Source organism: Gymnoscopelus braueri, assembly GCF_963280865.1.
Source record: "Gymnoscopelus braueri genome assembly, chromosome: 5".
Taxonomy (NCBI): Eukaryota; Metazoa; Chordata; class Actinopteri; order Myctophiformes; family Myctophidae; genus Gymnoscopelus; species Gymnoscopelus braueri.
In genome coordinates this window covers 19676308-19696591 of record NC_137606.1, presented here as the reverse complement: position 1 = coordinate 19696591, position 20284 = coordinate 19676308, and the positions used below count along the sequence as shown (strand labels likewise).

The 20284-nt window shown below is 42.4% G+C and overlaps 1 protein-coding gene across 1 annotated transcript; it reads right to left on the bottom strand.

Moving 5' to 3' along the window:
* Window positions 1–51: 51 nt before the first annotated feature.
* Window positions 52–20115, bottom strand: dqx1 (DEAQ box RNA-dependent ATPase 1). The gene is made up of 12 exons (XM_080427886.1): window positions 19867–20115; window positions 16658–17046; window positions 16381–16574; window positions 15068–15524; window positions 13872–14153; window positions 13609–13708; window positions 5903–6061; window positions 4669–4860; window positions 4354–4479; window positions 3434–3624; window positions 2745–2935; window positions 52–2303 (listed from the first exon to the last, which is right to left on the bottom strand). Exons 2-12 carry the CDS (start codon window positions 16982–16984, stop codon window positions 2096–2098), a joined length of 2427 nt encoding a protein of 808 aa, XP_080284012.1. The 5' UTR covers window positions 16985–17046; window positions 19867–20115; the 3' UTR covers window positions 52–2095.
* Between the last annotated feature and the right edge of the window lie 169 nt (window positions 20116–20284).

Genomic DNA, 20284 nt, shown 5'->3' with positions numbered 1-20284 from the left:
CCCCAACATTCAATAATCCCAAATCCACCCTGGTTAACTCACCCAAACTCCCAATAAACAAATACAAGGATACTCATATCATCAAAACACATATACTTTAACCTTTTACAGGAGAGGCTTATACAGTAGCATTGCAAATATACCTAGTTTTACATGTTAGACATTTTACAATGTTCATTTATAGGCCAATATTGTACTCAAAGTATTGTCAATACAGTGTACATCTGAAACTGTATTGACAGTACTTAGAGTGTCAAATGTCTAGAAGCTTCCTGCACTTGTGATGTCATCACTGTGCAATAGGCCTACTATTCTGCTACCTTTTAAAAACTTCAGTCATTTCAATATATTTATTGTCAGTTTCTTTATGGAAAAATAAACTGACATTGTTTAGATATCGTTGCTGTCAGAGGGCAGAAACTAACTAACATCCCCCCCCCATAAATCAGTGCTATTGAACACCCTTTACGTCTCTGTGTTGGTTAAAAAAATATTGAACCAATGAAAAGTATTAAAAAGCGCTTCTGACAAAACCAGCTAACTCCATTGGATCCTCCAACTTTATGCTAAACCAGCTAAGTCCACCAAAGGGGGGTGGAGTTAGCTGGTTTCGCTGACTCCAGGCTCCACACCCTTTTGACTTCCAACCTCATTGTGAGCTTGGAGACCCATTCAGCTGTTCTTATCAATGATGAACAAAACCTCCTAAGGGCGCGCTCTCACCGCACTTTTATTTTACCTCTGGGGCAGAATCTGCCAATGCATTGTCAATGTAAATGCGTGGATTCACGCAAGAGCGGATTTTTCCGCTTGTCGCGCAGACCTTGCGTTTATCTGCTCCACGCGACTTGTCCATTGGAAGCATAAAACTGCTGGAGGCAGGAGCTGATTTTCTCCCTCTGTCCAATCGGGTGAATCGAAGGCGGACCGTCCCAAGACTCAGGAAGCACCATGGTGCTCAAGGCAGAAGGCGGTGCGGGCTACGGGGACGGTCTTGAATGTGAGTGACAGGTGCGTCACAGCGTTTTTTTTAGAATCCGCTGGCTGCAAAAAACTGTGGCCGCGCACAACCTGCGTTTAACAGCGGCCAGCCAACTTTTGGTGAGAGCGCGCCCTTACTCCACTTTTTGTTTCGTTTTTGTCATTTCCTGAAAAATTTACATTTTGGAGTTAGCTGGTTTCTGCCCGACAGCAGATATGGACTAGTATGTAAAATATCAGGTATTGTCCCTTATCCGTTTCTCTACCTTTAAATAATTAGACTTGATGCTTACATAGATATATATATATAATAAATTATGATGAACATGATTGATTGTGCATGGATCTTTGACCATTCATACCTCAATTGAATGAAAGGGCAGAATCAAGGTCTTAATATAATACCCACATTTTATTCAAAAAGGTATCAAAGTAGAACAGTGAACAGTGCTGGGATGTTGATCAAAGACCACAGTGAGCCCTGAGAATCACTTGTCCATCACTTGACCCGCTCTGTGATTGGACATCTGCATAGATCTAAGCTCATGCAAAAAGAGTGTCTGGGTTCATTGAAGTGACACGTCATCATTGTTTGCTGAACTTTGAAATATTCTGATGAAAAAGCGTATAAATTAGATATATTCCCAATATATTATTGTTTTCCAGCTTGGTTTTTATACTCCCTGTGAGATTCCCTTTGCAATCACATCAAAACCATTAAAACTTGAGATTGCCCAGACAAACATTTGACTATTAAGAGGATCAACTGATAAACACAATAAAGCAAGAGATGAAGATGTAGAACGTGCATGCATGCATGGCAGGATATTGCTATCGGTGTGCCTGTGAACAAAATAACTTGAGAGCGGACAGGCATGGAACTTGGTGGGAATGATCAGTAGGCTATGACCCAATGAGATGATTACCTATTGGGTCAAAAAGTCCAAAGGTCAAAGTCACAATCAAGGCAAAGTCAAAATTACATAATCAGTCATATCTAAAGGAACAAGCGATGAGGGTGAATCCAGGATTTGCACGCCCCCCCCCCCATGGCGTGTTTTTAATTAAAATATTGAAAACATAAAGAGAGTGTCAGTCATCACAGGGAATCTCCTCACTGGAGGACACAGATATCAGTGCTATCACTGCTATGGTTGTGCGTTTCTCCAGGCCGTTCATGGTCTGCAGTTCTGTGGGAGTGGTATTCATCTCTCTCTGAGTCCTCTTCCTGGTCCATACTGTGTCTCAGCTCCATTAGCAAAGCCTTGCCTTCGCTGGAAGGCAGGTTCCCCAGGTAGTACTGAGGAGCCAGCTCTACAAGCCTACAGCAAGGAGAGAAAGAGTAAACGCTTGTTTATGCATGCAGTGTCATTACAATGGAAGCCCATTTCCACCACTGAAATATAAAAAGGTTTCTTTTCTTTCTTTCTTTTTTCTCACAATTGTGACTTTATATCTTAGATTTATTTTTTTTCAGTTGTAAGAAAGAAAAAAAACCTAAGAATTATGATTGTGAAGGGAAAAAAACACCTCAGAATTCTGAGGGGGAAAAAACAGAAGAAAAAAAACGAATTCAATTCATGAACTCGGGCCTTTGTCTTGTATAAAGTTACTTAAAATGGCAAAGATATAAAAAATCTATTGACAAGTTGTCACAATCATAAAAAAAATCAGGGCAAAGGCTAAAGACTAGGACAATATTTATTTGCAACGACACCATTTCAAAAGTGTCGCCCTAACAAAATGCTCAAGAGGAAACTCACATGTGCGGGTGGACTTCTGAGACGGTGCGGATACAGTTGTCATGAGAGATGGTGAAGTCGTGGTACAGGGCCCAGGCAGGGGGGCTGGGGCAGGGCTGGCGACACAGGTAGGAAGACGCTGGGTGGAGCTGAGCCACATGACGGTGAGTTAATAAAACATAGTTCCCTGAGCCGTCCACATCATGGGCCACCTGAAGACAAAAGAGAATTTCAGTTCCAACAGGACCGTAAAGAAAACAATGGGAAAATCATTTGAAGTCAAGCAGGATTAGCAAGTATGTGATGGAGTTACACAATCTCAGACAGCAAAGACTTCAAGGCGGGCAGCGGCAACAGATGAAAGTTTGTTTTGATATTTTATTTTGAAATATCAAAAACATAACCTTCAATGATGTTAAATTGAAGAACCTTGAATCACTAAACATTGAGTTGTCCTGTGATTGTCATAATTAATGTCTTGTACCAGGATATTTCTTGATAGTATATAATAAATACTAACCTGATTTAAATCATCCATTTAGAAAGTATTCAAATAGTAATTAAAATTTAATCATGTTGCCTTTATTTTTACTATTATTTTTCAAAAGTAACCTTCCAACCCTTAATTAATGTGAAAGAACAGAATGGAATGGCCCTTAAAAGAAACAACATGAAGGATGAATTCCATGTGAATAAAATAGTCTGTTTACTTTCAGGAAGAACCCGGAGATGAGAGCCCGCTTGATGTTAGTGCAGTTGTCCTGGCAACCGAATGCAGGGGGTGATACAGGCAACTCGATTCGCTGCATCACCTCTAGCAGCTCCGCCCTGATTGCCACAGCCAATCGTAAGGCAGCAGGATTGAGGAAGTTTGTCGCACACCATGTCTCATCCTGATTATCTGTAATGTCAATATCACACAGACGTATTATGTCCATCATAGTTAAATAAAGTATAGTATTATATATAGTATGCAGAAATATTTAATAATGAACATGAACACTTTAAAGGTCTTTAAAGTCATTCAGGAGTGAGTGTGGTATTTCTCATTCATTCCAGTGGAACAGTCACTTGATGTTCGGTATATTAGGCTTAATGTGACTTTTTTAAATGCAAAAATGACATCGTATTAACACAATATGTAAATGAATAATCTAGGATTTTTTTTTTTATATTAAAAAAAGAAAATCTATGGTACACCAAAACCCTGCTCTTTCAGATGTACATAAAATTGCCCAACAGATTTACTTAAACAAGTTTTTCGATTTTTCTAGACTACATATTTTCAAACACTAGAGTAATATACTGTAATTTTAACTATGGTGTTAACATGAAGATTGGCATTGCTTTTTAATACTGAATTTGACCTGAATTTAAAGCAATCCCAGTCCACTACACAAAGCACAATACATACTCCTTCCGAAGACCGGACTTTTGTTCGGAAAGGGAGAACTTTTCCTCTGAGTATGTACTGCACTTAACACTGTGTCCGTGGAAGGGTGCTATGGCAGCGATCACACCGAGAAGCATCAAAAAGAAACGCCATAGGTGATCAATGGTTTTGTACGCTTGTAGCGAAACTTCTCAGTGGATCACCCCAGTCCGTGTCCTTTCTTGTGCTCAGACATACGCTCTGTGAAGGCTTTGTAAATGTTAATGAGAGTCAGGTGGTCGCCCTCTGTGTGCAGCAGAGGGCGTCGAAGATTGGCTGCGACCTCCTGTTTGTTTGGAGCTGGCTTGGCGAAGCAAGGTGGAGCTGGTGGGACACAGAGGACACAGAGTTAATGTGGTTGATGAGTCCATATCGCTGATCCGAGTCATTTGATTGGACAAGAGGCATTCGTTGAGTACCGAGCTAGAATTATTCACTGCTAGCTAGCAAACATTAACAACAGCACTCCCTCTAGTGTGACACAGCATAATTATCTGATTTTTATTTTGTTACCTGTTAGCATGGCAGCGATGGTCAGCAGTTCATCCACACAATCGTACTCGCAGGCAGCAATAAGGGCCTTGGCCAGGGGGGGCTCTAACGGAAGTTCCGACATGATGATCCCCACCTCTGACAGATTCCCATCGTCATCCAAAGCTGCCAGGTAATCGAGGTCCTCCAGAGCCTGCATTAGAGCCTCGGGGTCTGGACATACAACATTATTTAACACTTTGGCAAGTCTGCCCTGTGAAATAATAGAGGACTGAACCTAACTTGATATTTAAAGGCATACTAGGTAACGTTTTCAACAAAACTAAAGTTAAATTGTATATCTTTTGTGAGTGGCAAAAGTTTCACAACACCCACTCCATGAATTTCACCCCCGGAAGCCTTTTATTTATATATTTTCTATTGAACGTGGACGGGGGGGACTTTCCCGGGAAAATGACGTTCCTGGCCAACGTCATGACGTCATGGCCGACGTCCTGGCCGACGTCATGCTACCGCAACGGTTTCCTGTTTGGCCAGGAACTACCGCGCTAATAACAAAAAGGAACCTCACGCTGATTTTAAGAGAATGTAGGATTGGAAGATCGAAAAAGAACAGAAAAAGAAAGCACAGCTCATGGTAACTAATGCTCCACTGGCTAAGAGAAACGATCTGTAGATAGTATAAAACAATTAAAAGATCGCTTTTTGAAAAACTTCCGGCTTCCGGTGAAAACGAATGGAATTCTGGGTAATCGAGGACTACGGAAATTGTATGCAGTGACGGTAGTGACCAGCAGAGATTGCAAAAAATCGTTATTTGTGATTCTGCATTGTACAACTTTAAGCATTATTTTCATTTTAATCCACTCATTAATGTCAAGCATACCATGAGTCAATGTCAGTGCACTCCAGGGACTCTCAACCTTTTTCATTTCAAGGACCCACAGTTTGATATGCATTAGGCAACGGACCCCCATTTGAAACGATTCTCATCTCTGGGACCTCAATCTACGCTGGAAAATCCTCAGTGTTTATTTGACTCTGAGAGTGAACAACTGGAAGCAAATGGACCTGTAAAGGTTCATTTGGTTCCATTTGTTCATTCTCAGAGTTACAGACTCATAAGGGTCCAATGTGGACTCCTGGTGGTCCCCGGACCCAGCGTTGAGAAACAGTGGTGTACTCAATATGACAAACCACTGCTAAAGGGAGTGCTCAGCTTCTTATTTGAAGAGATAGTAGCATTGTAAGGCACCTGGTCTGTCCAGGAACTTGCACTGTCCCATGTCTGCGATGTCCAGTCTCTTGAGCAGCAGCACTAGGTGGCTGAGGTTTTCCTCTGCCACACCTGGACAGCGAGCTTCCTTCATTCCCTCCTCGTACAGTGACTTGGGGTACAGACGTAAACACAGTCCTGAAGAAGGAGAGTGGTATTAGACAACAAAATCCAGTGTGCTAATTGAACCATTTCTACAATCTCAGAGTTAAATGAACCCTGTGAGCTGATGTTAATATTTTCGTAGATAACACAACTGAACAGTGGACATTAGGATAAGGATATTATTAAACAGTGCACATTAAAGTCAGTAAATATCTATCTAATTCAGGCTTAACGCCTCGCATTGCAGACATCAGAGGTGGCTGCAGACCGCTTTCACTTGTATATCTGGCTAGCTCCTTCTGCAGCACCACACATCTGCATTTCAACTTTCATCTTAGACTTAGACTGTCCTGAGTTCCCTCTGATGTCAAGGTTGAGACTTTACTCCCTCGTTTTGCAACAGAGATTGTCGACACTAAGCTGAACCATTTGATTTTAATTTCAATTCAGAGTAGCCAATCATTTTTTAACCCCCTTTTTCTCCCTAATTTAGTCGTGATGCCAATTGATTCCTACGGAGCCCCTAAAGGGCCATAGAGCAGATTTTTTTTTATCTTGAGCGCACGAGATCCTAACTTGTTCCCACATCATAATAAAGTGTGCGCTCGAGATCCTAACTTGTTCCCACATCATAATAAAGTGTGGGAACAAGATCCTTATGTCGTGCCCTCAAGATCCTTATGTCGTGCCCTCAAGATCCTTATCTCGTTCTAACGTCTTATTAACTTGAGCGCTCGAGATCCTAAGATGTTCCCTCAAAATCCTTATACTCACCTTTACGCACGGTGGATTTACTTGGATTATGCGATATAATAGCCTGTGCGACAGTGTGCGTCCATCCTATTCTTTATTATGGTGAACGAATTGATGCTATTATTATAATACTAATAATTATTATTATCGTTTTGTCCTTGTTGGTGTACAGTTGGTTCTGGTTGCAATGGATACAGTCGGGCCGGGCGCGCAACGGCGCAGAATGGCAACATCAGGCTCGCTCTCTCTCTCTCTCTCTGCTAATTCTCAACGAAAATCTGTGATTCTAATTGTCCTATGATCACCAGAAGTGAGAGTGTCAATTCCTTGATCAAATATGGTTTTATTCAAAGGAAATCAAAGGCTACAGCTTATGGAGCCAACATCGGTATAGTGTCCAAGCGTCTCAGAAAGAGTTTTAACCGCAACATGATTCCATTGCTCAGGAAATAAACAACGGATCACAATAATATAACATTCCCTATAATCAGTAACATGTAGGTGATACCTATGTCTATCAAATATGGTTTTATTGAAAGGCAATCAAAGGCTAGATCAAGCTTAGAAAGCAAACATCGGGTAATATCCGACGCTACGGCGGTTCCTCGGTGCGGCTGCTGAGTGAGACTATAGGACACTCATTTATGACATTGTGTCACTCAACTCTTAGCAACAAAGTTTATTTTCATACAATAGGCTAATAGATTACATTTCAATATTAAAAGTAAATAGAAAAACAACACTTCTGGGTCCAATTAGTCTAGTTTTGTAATAGAGAGGAATGGTCACATATTCCCACCTATAAACATGTTTTTGCCCAATGCTGACAGCTGGTCAGCAGGTGGTTTCATGAATAGACAATATTTTGGACCAATTAGAAATATATATATATTTGCAAAAGCAGTGTTGGGTAACTAGTAAAGGTATTAAATTGGTTGTCAGTGGCTGGCAGCGCAGTGTGCACTGCACATCTAATCGCAAAAACCCGACGCTTATTTTGTCTTGATCAACAGCGATACATTTGACAAAATACAGCGAAATCCCCAAATTCTTAATATCCAGTAAGCAATAGGAATTAACTGCAAACAAATTCAAAGTTGTATGCTATCAATATCACACAAAAGTAGAGAGAAGCTGTGATCTCACCTCACAAACAAATGGACAAGAAATAATCATTTTGCAAACAACATCATGTTCTGTTCGTTTGTCATCAATGATCTAAATGGAAAGTTTATTTCAGCAACTAGAAAGTGACAGTTTGACATAGTTTGAGAGGCTTTTGCTGCAGGCCAGTCCTCGTTTAAGTTCACTGCTTTCATCTGTTGTTCTGCTGTGCGCAACAGGGCATATCTCCGCCAGGCCAGGTTTACCTACCCAGGCCATGAAATTCATAGGCAGTCATATTAGCCAATTAGAATGAAATCTGCTAAAACTGACTCATATACTGATACAGAACCATATATAGGCTATATATTGTCGCTGTCGGATGGAAACCTTGTATGTTCTTTTTTTATTATTATTTTAAAACAATTTAAAATTGTGAAAATAGCCAATCTGCAAGCTATACTTATTAATAATGAAGACATATTATATTTTAAATAGTGAAATATCAACTAAAGTCATTATTAGTGCAAGTTCAATCACATTTTATTTGAATGAAAATAACTTGTGGGGAAAATACATAAAATCTCTAATCTGTGAATCTAATGTGATTCATGTGACCCCTACTTCAAGACCAGGGCTGAAAGTGACATAATTGAGACCAGTATAACTTTATACAAATATTGGTAATTTGCCAACACATTATTTTGTGAAATAAATGGGTTATATTTCACAGATAGTTATTCTTGTACTATATTAAAATAAAATCATCCTGTAGCACCTCTATAGTTTGATGTATAGGCCTGTGGCATGTGTCAAATAAATACATGTGAGTGAATACATATTTCTTCTATTACCATTAGCATAAAGTCATGTAGGCTATTAGAAGTGTAGGGAATATGCATTCAACTACATCTATTTATTTGACACATGCTACAGGCCAGCGGTGTGGACAAATTTTTGGCAGGATGTGATTCCCACCCAACACACATACAGTATCTAATAATAATAATAATAATAATAATAATAATAATAATAGTAATAATAATAATAATAATAATAATAATACATGCATCCACACACACATAACTGAGCGCATTCAACTAGTTTGGAGCTACGTTTAGCCTTAGATGCTTTTGCCTATAGAGAGCACATATTCATCAGCTTTCCAAAGCAGAACATTGATTATTACCATTTAAGAGTGCAAGAGTGTTATATAACCCATTTATTTCACAAAATAATGTGTTGGCAAATTACCAATATTTGTATAAAGTTATACTGGTCTCAATTATGTCACTTTCAGCCCTGATCAGTGATGTTGCTAGGTTTTCAATGTAATGGGTCCCGGGACCCACAGGTGGTCATTCAAATGGGTCCCAGAAACATTTTATGGGTCCCCAATTACACGTCTCCCCCCCCCCCCCTTCTATCGTTTTCTTTGATCTCCAATCTCCATATCTTCTATGTGTGTATGACTGTGTACATTATATCCTAATGCAGTGGATCTCAATCTTTTCAGGCAGCGACCCCCCCAAATAATCATATTTGAACTGGGGACCCCCCACCCTGAGAAGCGCTTGGAATTAGGAGTTGAGGCATTTAATTTAGTTTAACTCAGTTCCACAGATACATAGTCAAAATAGCAGATCTACAAGGTCGTTTTTTTTTTTTTTTATCTACAAGCTCACAACGCCTTGCTTGTAGATCGCCTCTTTCTTATATTATTTCACAATTTTGACCGTATTTATAGTATAGTTTGTTGATTAGTTTGGATGCAATAATAGTCTTTTTTCTTTTCATTCTTGAGGTATTAAAAATATCTTATAAGTCCTTAAATTGTGACTTCACTGTCATCTGGGGGGACCCCCCCCCCCCCCAAATCATGTGGGGAGCCCCCTGGGGGTCCTGACCCACAGGTTGAGAACCACTGTCCTAATGTACATTCTATTTTGCTACTTGTTGTAGTCACAAACTCAGAATACAGGGTACAAACTACAATATAAAGTTCATAATAATAATATGAAAAAGATAATGTACACTTCATAGGAGCAGAGATAGATAGGAACTAAAGAACAACAACACTTTGTGGAAGAGAATGTAAACGGAGCAGAGATATTTGTTTAAGAAAAGTAGATTTTTGCGGCAGTATTTATTGCTCTGGTGTTTTCTTCTTAAAAAGTGGGATTCCCTTCAAATGATTTATGCTTGTGTCGCACCGAAAATAACGATCTGAAAACGACGTGTCGCGCGTCGGTGTTTCGGCTCGCGGGTCGGTTTGGTGCGCGGCTCACGGCTCACTTTGCTGCTCGCGGTTTGGTGTGCGCTCGCGGGTCGCTTTGGTGCGCGGCTCGCAGCTCACTTTGCTGCGCGGATCGCGGCTCGGTTTTAATTTACTCGGCAATTTAATACCTTTACTAGTTACCCAACACTGCTTTTGCAAATATATATATGTTACAGTATGATTGGAGAACCAGTACGATTGAAGAATGCGCGCTCGTTTTTACCACCCACCCAGCACTAGAGGGAGCCACAAGCCAGGCTTGTGCACAAACATATATGGCCACACACACACACACACACACACACAGTCACACACACACAAACACACACGCGCACACACACGCGCACATGCTTTTTTTGGTTTATTGAAAGCAGGACTGTTTAGATACTTTTATTGTGTTCTGGCTTTTGTTTTACTTTCTCCCTGACACACACACACACACACACACACACACACACACACACACACACACACACACACACACACACACACACACACACACACACACACACACACACACACACACACACACACACACACACACACACACACACACACACACACAGTGATCCATGAAAAGAACTATTCTGTCTCTATCGGTTTACAAATCAAACGGCGCTGAGTCGACTAGTGGAGCGTCGGCCGGTCACCGCGGGCACTCGCGCCTGGAGGCGCGAGGGCGCGCTTCCTCGGCCTCAAGCTCCACTAAGTCGGCGCGCCGTGCGTGTGAACGCGTGTTCAGCGTTCCCCTCATAGATATTATGGTTCCCCTAGCGTAGCTTCCTGGTTGCTATGTGGGGGGGAACAACAAAAGACAGGTCTCCGTCGGCGCATCAAAGCCCCGCCTCTCCGCGCTCTCCTTCTCCTCCTCCTCGGAGGAGGAGAAGGAGAGAAGGAGAGGACGGGACGGTTTAAAACGCGAGGAGGAGGCTCCTCTTCCTCGCGAGCCTCGCGTAATAACCCCCCGCCTCGCAGCGCCGTCCTCCTCCTCCTCCTCGCGAGCCTCGCTAATAAACCCTGTCTCGAAAAGCCCCGCCTCGCCCCGAAGGAGCCCCGTGCCTAAAAACGAGCGCTCTGTCTTCAATCGTACTGGTTCTCCAAACGTACTGTGACATATATATTTCTAATTGGTCCAAAATATTGTCTATTCATGAAACCACCTGCTGACCAGCTGTCAGCATTGGGCAAAAACATGTTTATAGGTGGGAATATGTGACCATTCCTCTCTATTACAAAACTAGACTAATTGGACCCAGAAGTGTTGTTTTTCTATTTACTTTTAATATTGAAATGTAATCTATAGGCCTATTGTATGAAAATAAACGTTGTTGCTTAAAGAGTTGAGTGACACAATGTCATAAATGAGTGTCCTATAGTCTCACTCAGCAGCCGCACAGAGGAACCGCCGTAGCGTCGGATATTACCCGATGTTTGCTTTCTAAGCTTGATCTAGCCTTTGATTGCCTTTCAATAAAACCATATTTGATAGACATAGGTATCACCTACATGTTACTGATTATAGGGAATGTTATATTATTTATTGTGATCCGTATTTCCTGAGCAATGGAATCATGTTGCGGTTAAAACTCTATCTGAGACGCTTGGACACTATACCGATGTTGGCTCCATAAGCTGTAGCCTTTGATTTCCTTTGAATAAAACCATATTTGATCAAGGAATTGACACTCTCACTTCTGGTGATCATAGGAAAATTAGAATCACAGATTTTCGTTGAGAATTAGCAGAGAGAGAGAGAGAGAGAGAGAGAGAGAGAGAGAGAGAGAGAGAGAGAGAGAGCCTGATGTTGCCATTCTGCGCCGTTGCGCGCCCGGCCCGACTGTATCCATTGCAACCAGAACCAACTGTACACCAACAAGGACAAAACGATAATAATAATTATTAGTATTATAATAATAGCATCAATTCGTTCACCATAATAAAGAATAGGATGGACGCACACTGTCGCACAGGCTATTATATAGCATAATCCAAGTAAATCCACCGTGCATAAAGGTGAGATAAGGATAAGGATCTTGAGGGCACGACATAAGGATCTTGAGGGCACGACATAAGGATCTTGAGGGCATGACATAAGGATCTTGTTCCCACACTTTATTATGATGTGGGAACAAGTTAGGATCTCGAGCGCACACTTTATTATGATGTGGGAACAAGTTAGGATCTCGTGCGCTCAAGATAAAAAAAAATCTGCTCTATGGCCCTTTAGGGGCTCCGTAGATTCCTCCCCAAACACATTCCTGTGTTGTCACTGCTGTTGTATCCTACTGACTCACCTGCCAGTGAGGAGGAGCCCCCACCGGGAGAGCCTTCGTCCTGCTCCTCCCGCCCAACACTACCTCCACTGACAGATGCCGCCCCAGCCCATAGGAGTACATGCAATGTACCGATAGGTATAGCCCCGCCCGGCTTCCCTCCCCCAACACGGGCCAAATTGTGTTCGCAACTTCGCATAGACGCCCGACAAAGCCGGTTGGTGGTGGTATTGTTGTCTCTATTTTTATTCCTATTTTTGAGCGGTGCAACCGCTCCTATAAGTTTTTCTTTCCGTTGTGAAAATGTGTCTTTCGCTGTGATGCCATGCTGTGGAAAACACGCCCATAGGCTAAGCTTTGCAGGACGTGCTGTGATTGGCTAGCGAGACACACGATGAAATTAACTTCAAACTTCGCAGACGCGCTGTGATTGGCTAGCGAGACGCATGATGAAATTAATAATAATGTAAAAAATGTAAGCACGTCACTTCGCAGGACGTGCTGTGATTGGCTACCGAGATGCATGATGAAATTAATAACTCATAAATAGCACCGCTCACTTCACACTGGGTGTGATTTTTTTCCTTTCCTTGCCCCCCACCCCCCCTCTTCTTTCTTTTTTTCTCTTTCTGGAAACAATCAAAACGATGGAGCTTGCACAAAAACTAATTTCACCCACATGTGACAATAGGTCACAAAAGGTGATTCTAATTATGACCGTATAGAGTACAGAAGTCCTGGCGTCACTCGTCCATCCCCTGGTTCGTAAAGTCATTTCTCTATGGAGAATAACATTGGGTCATCTTAGAATCGTCTCATATAAGAATTGTGGTCCAAAAATAAACTAACTGTCTCGGCGATATTGTCAGGGAGGAGGCTCTGTATCGTTTATGATAGTCAGTCACTCATATTTGAAACAAGTAACATTAGCGTTTTCTCACCGTCAGTTGATGGTTCATATCCATAAGAGTAAAACCGCCGGGGTCATTTGTTTATTTTTGGAACACAGTTCTTATTTGACGCAATATTAAACGCGTCTATGGGAATTCAGAACGGGGGGGGGGGGGGTGGGGAACCGCGACCCAGGTAGGATGTGTAAATTACGTCAGACTTCGGTGCTCTATTCCAATGTGACTGCCATGAAAACCATGAATTCTGAATTTCTGACGTACCTGGCAGAGGACTGTTGACCCTCTGTGTGCGGATGTCTGCCTGGTGCTTGCTGATAGGCTGCAGGACCTGAGAATTTGCTCTTATTTGTGGATTGTAAACCTATTCAAATAAATAAATAGAAAGTCAGTCATTGGTCACAGATAACAAATCATTTTTGATTGTATCCTGGAAATGCTCATTTTTGGGCTCGCTGTAATCATGTGAATAATTTGTATTACATTGCAATATAATTGACTTTAGTCATTGATAAACATGAAGTCACCGTTCTGAGCTGAAGGCCTGTGTCTATGACGTAGCGGATACCAGTCAGAGAGAAAGACGCCTCAGCCAGGGTGTCTGAGAGAATAACCCTCCGTCTAACGGATCCTGCTGGGTCTTCAGAACTGTCCGACCCCCCGAGGAGGCCGGCGTCAGGCTCCTGCTCATAGACACGCTGGGTTGCAGCGCCCAGGCTGGCATGGAGGGGCACGACCTTCAATGGACCCAGCTGAGGACTTAGTGCTATAGACTCCTTCTCTAGCAGTAAACCGCATTCTTCTATTTGCTGGTGTAAAGGGGATCAGATGAAGAGGAATCGTTGTTTATTCAACTGGTTCTACTCTGTATTAGTTTCCCATATGGGAGAATAGGATTCATATCCAGGTGGTTACACTAACCCAGTTTTCAAATGCCATGATTTTCTATTTCCGCATAGATCAAGCTCCAGATGAAGAAAACAATCAATAAATAAAAAAATGAATCAACCAGTTACAGTAAATCAACCACGTCAGCATGGGAACTGATGTCTAATAATCTGATCACGTTGAAATTTGCGTTTATTATTGCACTATAGTGATGGGGCGTTCATGATTGATTCGTTCAAAAGAACTAGTTCATTGCCGTGAACGTGAACGAACTCGTTCACTTCCTGAAACTGTTACGTTCACGCTATCGTTCATGCCCCCCATCCCCTCCCCCCTACACAGGACGGGAGGGCGGGCTGTGCGCGACATAATAACGCTCCCGCGATAGTGTTTTTAACTAGAAAATAGCGCTACTGGACGAGAACGTGAACAAATCATTTGAACGAATCATTGCCGTGAACGTGAACGAAATCGCTCGTTCACTGAAATTATTTTTTCCCCCACCACTATGCACTAATACCCTAATACATTTACTTCATAAATAAAGCTTTACTCCAGGGAGTAATTTCTCAAAAATAGTCAATCTACAAGCTCACAATGTATCCCAGCACAACACGTTGTGAGCATGGAAATCGGCTATTTTGAAAAGAATTCTCAAAATCTTTAGAATTTTTTATTTTGTTTTTCTATTTATTTTTTTGCCTGTTGACAAAAAAAAATTATAAGCGGTTAACATATCTCAAAGTGACATAACTAATAAAGAAAATAAAGACATAATGGTGCAATGATATTTAGTGTGCTGGGTGACCTATCTCAGCAAGTGTCGTTGCTTTACCTGTCTGCTTGCCAGGAACACCATCACGTCTCCTGCCTCGCCCCTGCGGTGCAGATCCAGCACAGTGTGACAGGCTGCAACCAAGGGTTCTCTCCCCTGTGGGGGCTCGCGGTAAACTATCTCCACCTCACGTGACCCCCCTACCGTCCTTTCTGTGGCCCCAGTGTCCACCTCCCCTCCCTGGTCCCTGGCAAGCAACTCGGTGCTTAACGTGTCCAGTGTGAGGACAGGGACGGCTGGCCCCAGGAACGTGGTAAGGCGGGGGACCAGTGTCGGGTGGCTGAGCAGGACCACTCGGAGGTCGTGGGGCCTCTGACTGCAGACGTCACAGAGCAGGCCGAGGAGGACATCGGTGGGTACGGTGCGCTCCTGGAGTTCATCCAGCACGAGCACGCCGTACTGCCGCAGTAGTGGATCTGACATCATCTCCTCCAACAGAAGAGAGTCTTTGACAAACCTGAGTGCGAATCAAAGAGGAGAAATAAAGAGAAAACAAGAAAAAAGATTATATGAATATATATAGCTAAAACTCATTGTCGATTCGTTCATGGCATGAGCTGGCATCTCTGATTGGTTCACATATTACTTTTTTTAACTCTTTGTAAACCAGTTTCTCTCTCCTCCTGGATGTCAAACCACAAGCAAACCAATTCACTTTTGTGCAGCCACAAAGACAACATATCTACTACAAACTATTAGTAATGTAGGTATATTCCTTGATTTTCTGTCCTGATGATAGATGACCTGATGAAAACACTTGACTGAAAACTGAATCTTACAACTGAATGACCTTAAATGTTTTTTTTTTGCTCATTTAATTGAAGTTTCAGGCTGAAAAGGAAGCCTGTTGTGCCTCAACCAATCACAGTCTCAGCTGAGGCAGAGGAAGGTGTTTAGATATTTCACCCGATTTATGTATCTGTGAGTATCTGTAAATTATTTTCAAAACACATGTGAAAATAAACTTGAGTCCCTGGTTTTAGAAATGCAGAATTTGAGGTAAGACCATTCCCTGAGAAAAGAAAAGAAAACATGGGTAAGACATACATCTGGGCCAGATGCCGCAATATTATTTGGAGCCAAATCATGCAGTAATGCTCAATAGGGGGCGACCCAATAGCCATGTGGTTAGGGCACATACCATATATACGCACAAAATACCCTGATCAGCGAGATCCCTCTCTGCTTCATGTTATTAATTCCCCCACTCTCTCCGCTATCACTGTCAAATAATGGCTCAATGCTTTACATGGTTGGATTGTTCCTTTAACACCGCTCTACAGTACGTCAAAGTATTGACTATCCTTCCTAACCTGAGCAGAGTGTCTGGTGTACAGCTGTCGTCATGTGGAAGCCTGTAGCCCACCTCCAAACCCAGGCTCAAGTCCATCTCGTCAGCCACACGCAGCGCCAGGCTCCCGGCCGCTACAGAGTACGGCTGCGAGCAGCACACCAGCCCCTGAGAGAACTCGTGGGACAAAGCATACTCTACACACCACTGGGGCACCTGGAGGAAGAGGAGGGAGACATTAGCTCAACCTGAGTGTAAACGGCCAGCGTGTTATTCATCTTACGAACATCCTGCCTTACCTGGGTGCTCTTGCCGGCGCCGCTGGGTGCACTGAGCAGCACCATGCTGTGGTCCTCCAGGTGCTCCAGCAGGCTACGCTTGAGCTTCGACACGGGCAACCGCTGCCTCTCTTCCAACAAGGCGTAGTAACGTGACGAAAAGGGCAGGCCGTCATACGGGTTCACCTCCAGGTCTCCAAGATCATCCTCCTCCTCCTCGCCGGGGCCTTCTCCTCCGCTGCCGCCGTCATCGTCGAAATCCTTAGAGAGCAGGGACGAGACGGACAGAGAGTCCAGAGGCCCGGGATGAGCCAGTGAAGTAGAGGGGCTTGCTGGATGCAACGACATCGTCGGCAGAGAAAATTAGAATGTGGATGAAGGAAAGGCCTCACAGAGAGACTTAAGATTACCTGAAAGAAAAACAGAAAGAAAGTTTGTTTCCAACAATTGAGTGATCACTCGTGAACTTTCAACCTTTCAGTACTCTATCGCATGCAGCCGTCATGGCTGCCATTGCAGGAGAGAGCGCTGCAGGGGGTACAATTTTGCCTCAGGCGGTACATCATCTCAGGATGGCAGTAAGGATGTTCATCTCAATATCGATCCAAGTCATTGAATATTTAGTACAGAGTCTGAAGCTGATATTTTAGGATAATTGTGTAATTTTAACTGATTTGTTTTTAATCAATGCAACTTCTTGCTACAATACAATCAGCAAAACCAACCCAAGCTAGTAAAGAGCTAGCTAAATATTAAATTGTAATAATTGCAGTTTTATTAAATGCAGTAGCTACAAGAGACTGATGTTGCCAAACAACTGGGCTAATGACAGTTTAGTTTGTTAATTAGACAGCTTTGCTGAATGCTTGATTCCGATTGGCCAATCAAGCCAGACATTCTGTAATATGTTATTTCCTTATATCAGACCTTTGCTCTCAGTAACAGACCACTGCTCTGCCTGTATTTCACATCACATTATTGATTTTCTTCGTAAGTAATAATGTACAGTGAGGCGGTCATCATTGGACAATGTGGGCGGGGACATGTGAGACCTCTTGCATAGAATCAATCCTACAAGTCAGGACAAATTAGTAAAACATTATATTCCTAAAATAGTATGTGCCTATAAAATAACAACTACAAGGTGTACGTGCTCGAGTTCCTCAAATCCCACCCCAGTAACTCCCACTACTCATAGGAAGTTGAAATGCCCTTCAACATATTTACATCCACATGAACCTGTTGTTAGAAATCTCCGAATCATGAGTAGACAGGTACACAGAACCATGCTCACTGAGTGAATCATGAGTAGACAGGTACACAGAACCATGCTCACTGAGTGGATTGAATCATGAGTAGACAGGTACACAGAACCATGCTCACTGAGTGAATCATGAGTAGACAGGTACACAGAACCATGCTCACTGAGTGGATTGGTTACAGATGGGAGCAGACTTATTCATGACAGTTTTAGTGTTAGTGTTGGTTGGACTTTGGTGCTGTGAGAGGAAAATAACTATTCATTTTTCACCTATATATGGTCAGGTGTTATATCACGTTTTATTAAACCACAAAGTCATGGTTGACAAAGGAATATATATGTGAAAATAAACCCACAAAAAAGAGAGTTAAATATCCTCACATCTACTGTGGTTAGCCACTTTTCCTAATGGAAAAATATGGGGCGAGGGCAAATTTGTCTCTGAGAAATACACTTTCTCTTGAAAAGTGCCAGGCTAAATTAGGCCACAGAACAAGTTCAGCATGTATGAAAGTTCTGTATTTCCACAAATTACCACTTTATATAAAATATATGGGGGGGGGGGGGGGGCATTGCCCAGGTCATAACCAGAAATAGATGTGAGCAATGGAGTGACCGCCGAATGGGAGGAGGTTGCTGACCAGCAAGGAGTGAGTTACAGTCTCTACTAGTCTAGCCTGCTGATGACTGAGGCTTGTAAAGAGCTGTAAAGAGCTGCGTAGACTCCTTTGTTCCCTGTTGTCATTGTGATTGTTCAGAAGGAAAGGGATTTGGATTTATATTTGGACAGACCAACAAGGAGGACTGAACCTAATGATTTGTTGATCTCAAATGCCATAAAAAAAACAACACATGCCTCTTTGTCAGTGAACTGGGATACTTAAAACGATCCTACCATAGTATATGGATATGGTAATCTGCTTTCTGTTGTTACAGTATATCTTACAAAAATCTGAATTGCAGCGAAAATCATTGGATGGTCTAAAAATGCATATTATACAGGTTACATGTACACACTATATTCCCGCATAGTGAATGACAATGACAACCTTTGGTGCAAGGGGGCAGAGATCACTGTTTCACAAGCCTTTTACAACACTCTTTATCTCTGATGGGCGACACAAGCATCAAGGGACTCCAGACAGAGGGACAAATAAACGCCAGCTACCCTCATGATGTGATCTCCTGTGATGATGTCACCAGTCCAGTGAAACTGAACTTTTTAGCTCGAAACCCAAACTAGTGAAAATAGCAGATCTACAAGCCCCTAACGTGTCGGAATGTGACGCGTTAGGAGCTTGTAGTAGATCGGCTATTTTCACTACTTCTTTAAACATTTGTTTTCTAATTTGTGGAATTTCTTTGCGCAAAGCCAGTTGAGTTGACTGTTGTGACCTCACTTGCCCTGTTGGGGTTAGCCTATCAGTGGTCACTATGGTGACCTATATCAATGTCTGCATGTATGCCACCTCCCTCTCGATTTTATTTTTTTCATGTATGACATTTAAAAAAAAAACATTGAATGTTTCTAATTAATGAAAACATTTTTTTTGTTTAGTTTTTCTTTTTTTAAATGTTGTGAAATAATAATTATAAAAAACGAAATATACAGGAAACAAAAAAAAAAGTATGGGATATTCATTTACTCGTGACCCATAAAAATGTGTCCGCGACCCAAAGATGGGTCCCGACCCACCGTTTGGGAAACAGTGATCTGGGTCATACACACTCATGCACGCGCACCATGGGCGCTTTTCATCAGGATAATGTGCAATTATTTGAGCTCCTTTAATAGTACAGCAGCAGAACAGAACAAACATGATACACCATACGTCGTCCATGCAATGCATGCAAGCGCTGAAACAAGTATTAATGCAATAGTGCTGAACATTGCAGTGTTTTACAGATATGTATCGGGTCTCGGGACACCCAGAGACCAGGACATCCCGGTCAGTAATTATCATCATACCTCCGGCTGATGACTGTCTTGTCTGTAGAAAACAAACAGTGGTGCGATGTTGATCTTATAGAATCTGTTGTCATGTGACGTCTAGAAGAGCCATGACGGGAACAACAACCACAGAGTAATAATCTGTCCTTCACGCTCCCGTTTGGCCATTCCTTGTGTGTCCGTGCAGTTCACCGCTGACTCTGAGATCCATTAGACGAACAAACCGATCATAATCGTTGATATTATATTGTCAGGGTTTCCGCCATGTTTGTGGTGCCGTGTCACACGCGTGACGCGTCGTGCGTGTCACAGTGGGGGCAGGTGGAGTCAGTCCACAGTGGAATGGGTGGAGCTGTTAGTGTAATGTTGTTGTGACCGTATCCTGGGAACCTGATGAATCTGCGAGCTCAGGTTTCATTTGCTCTGATGCCAGGGG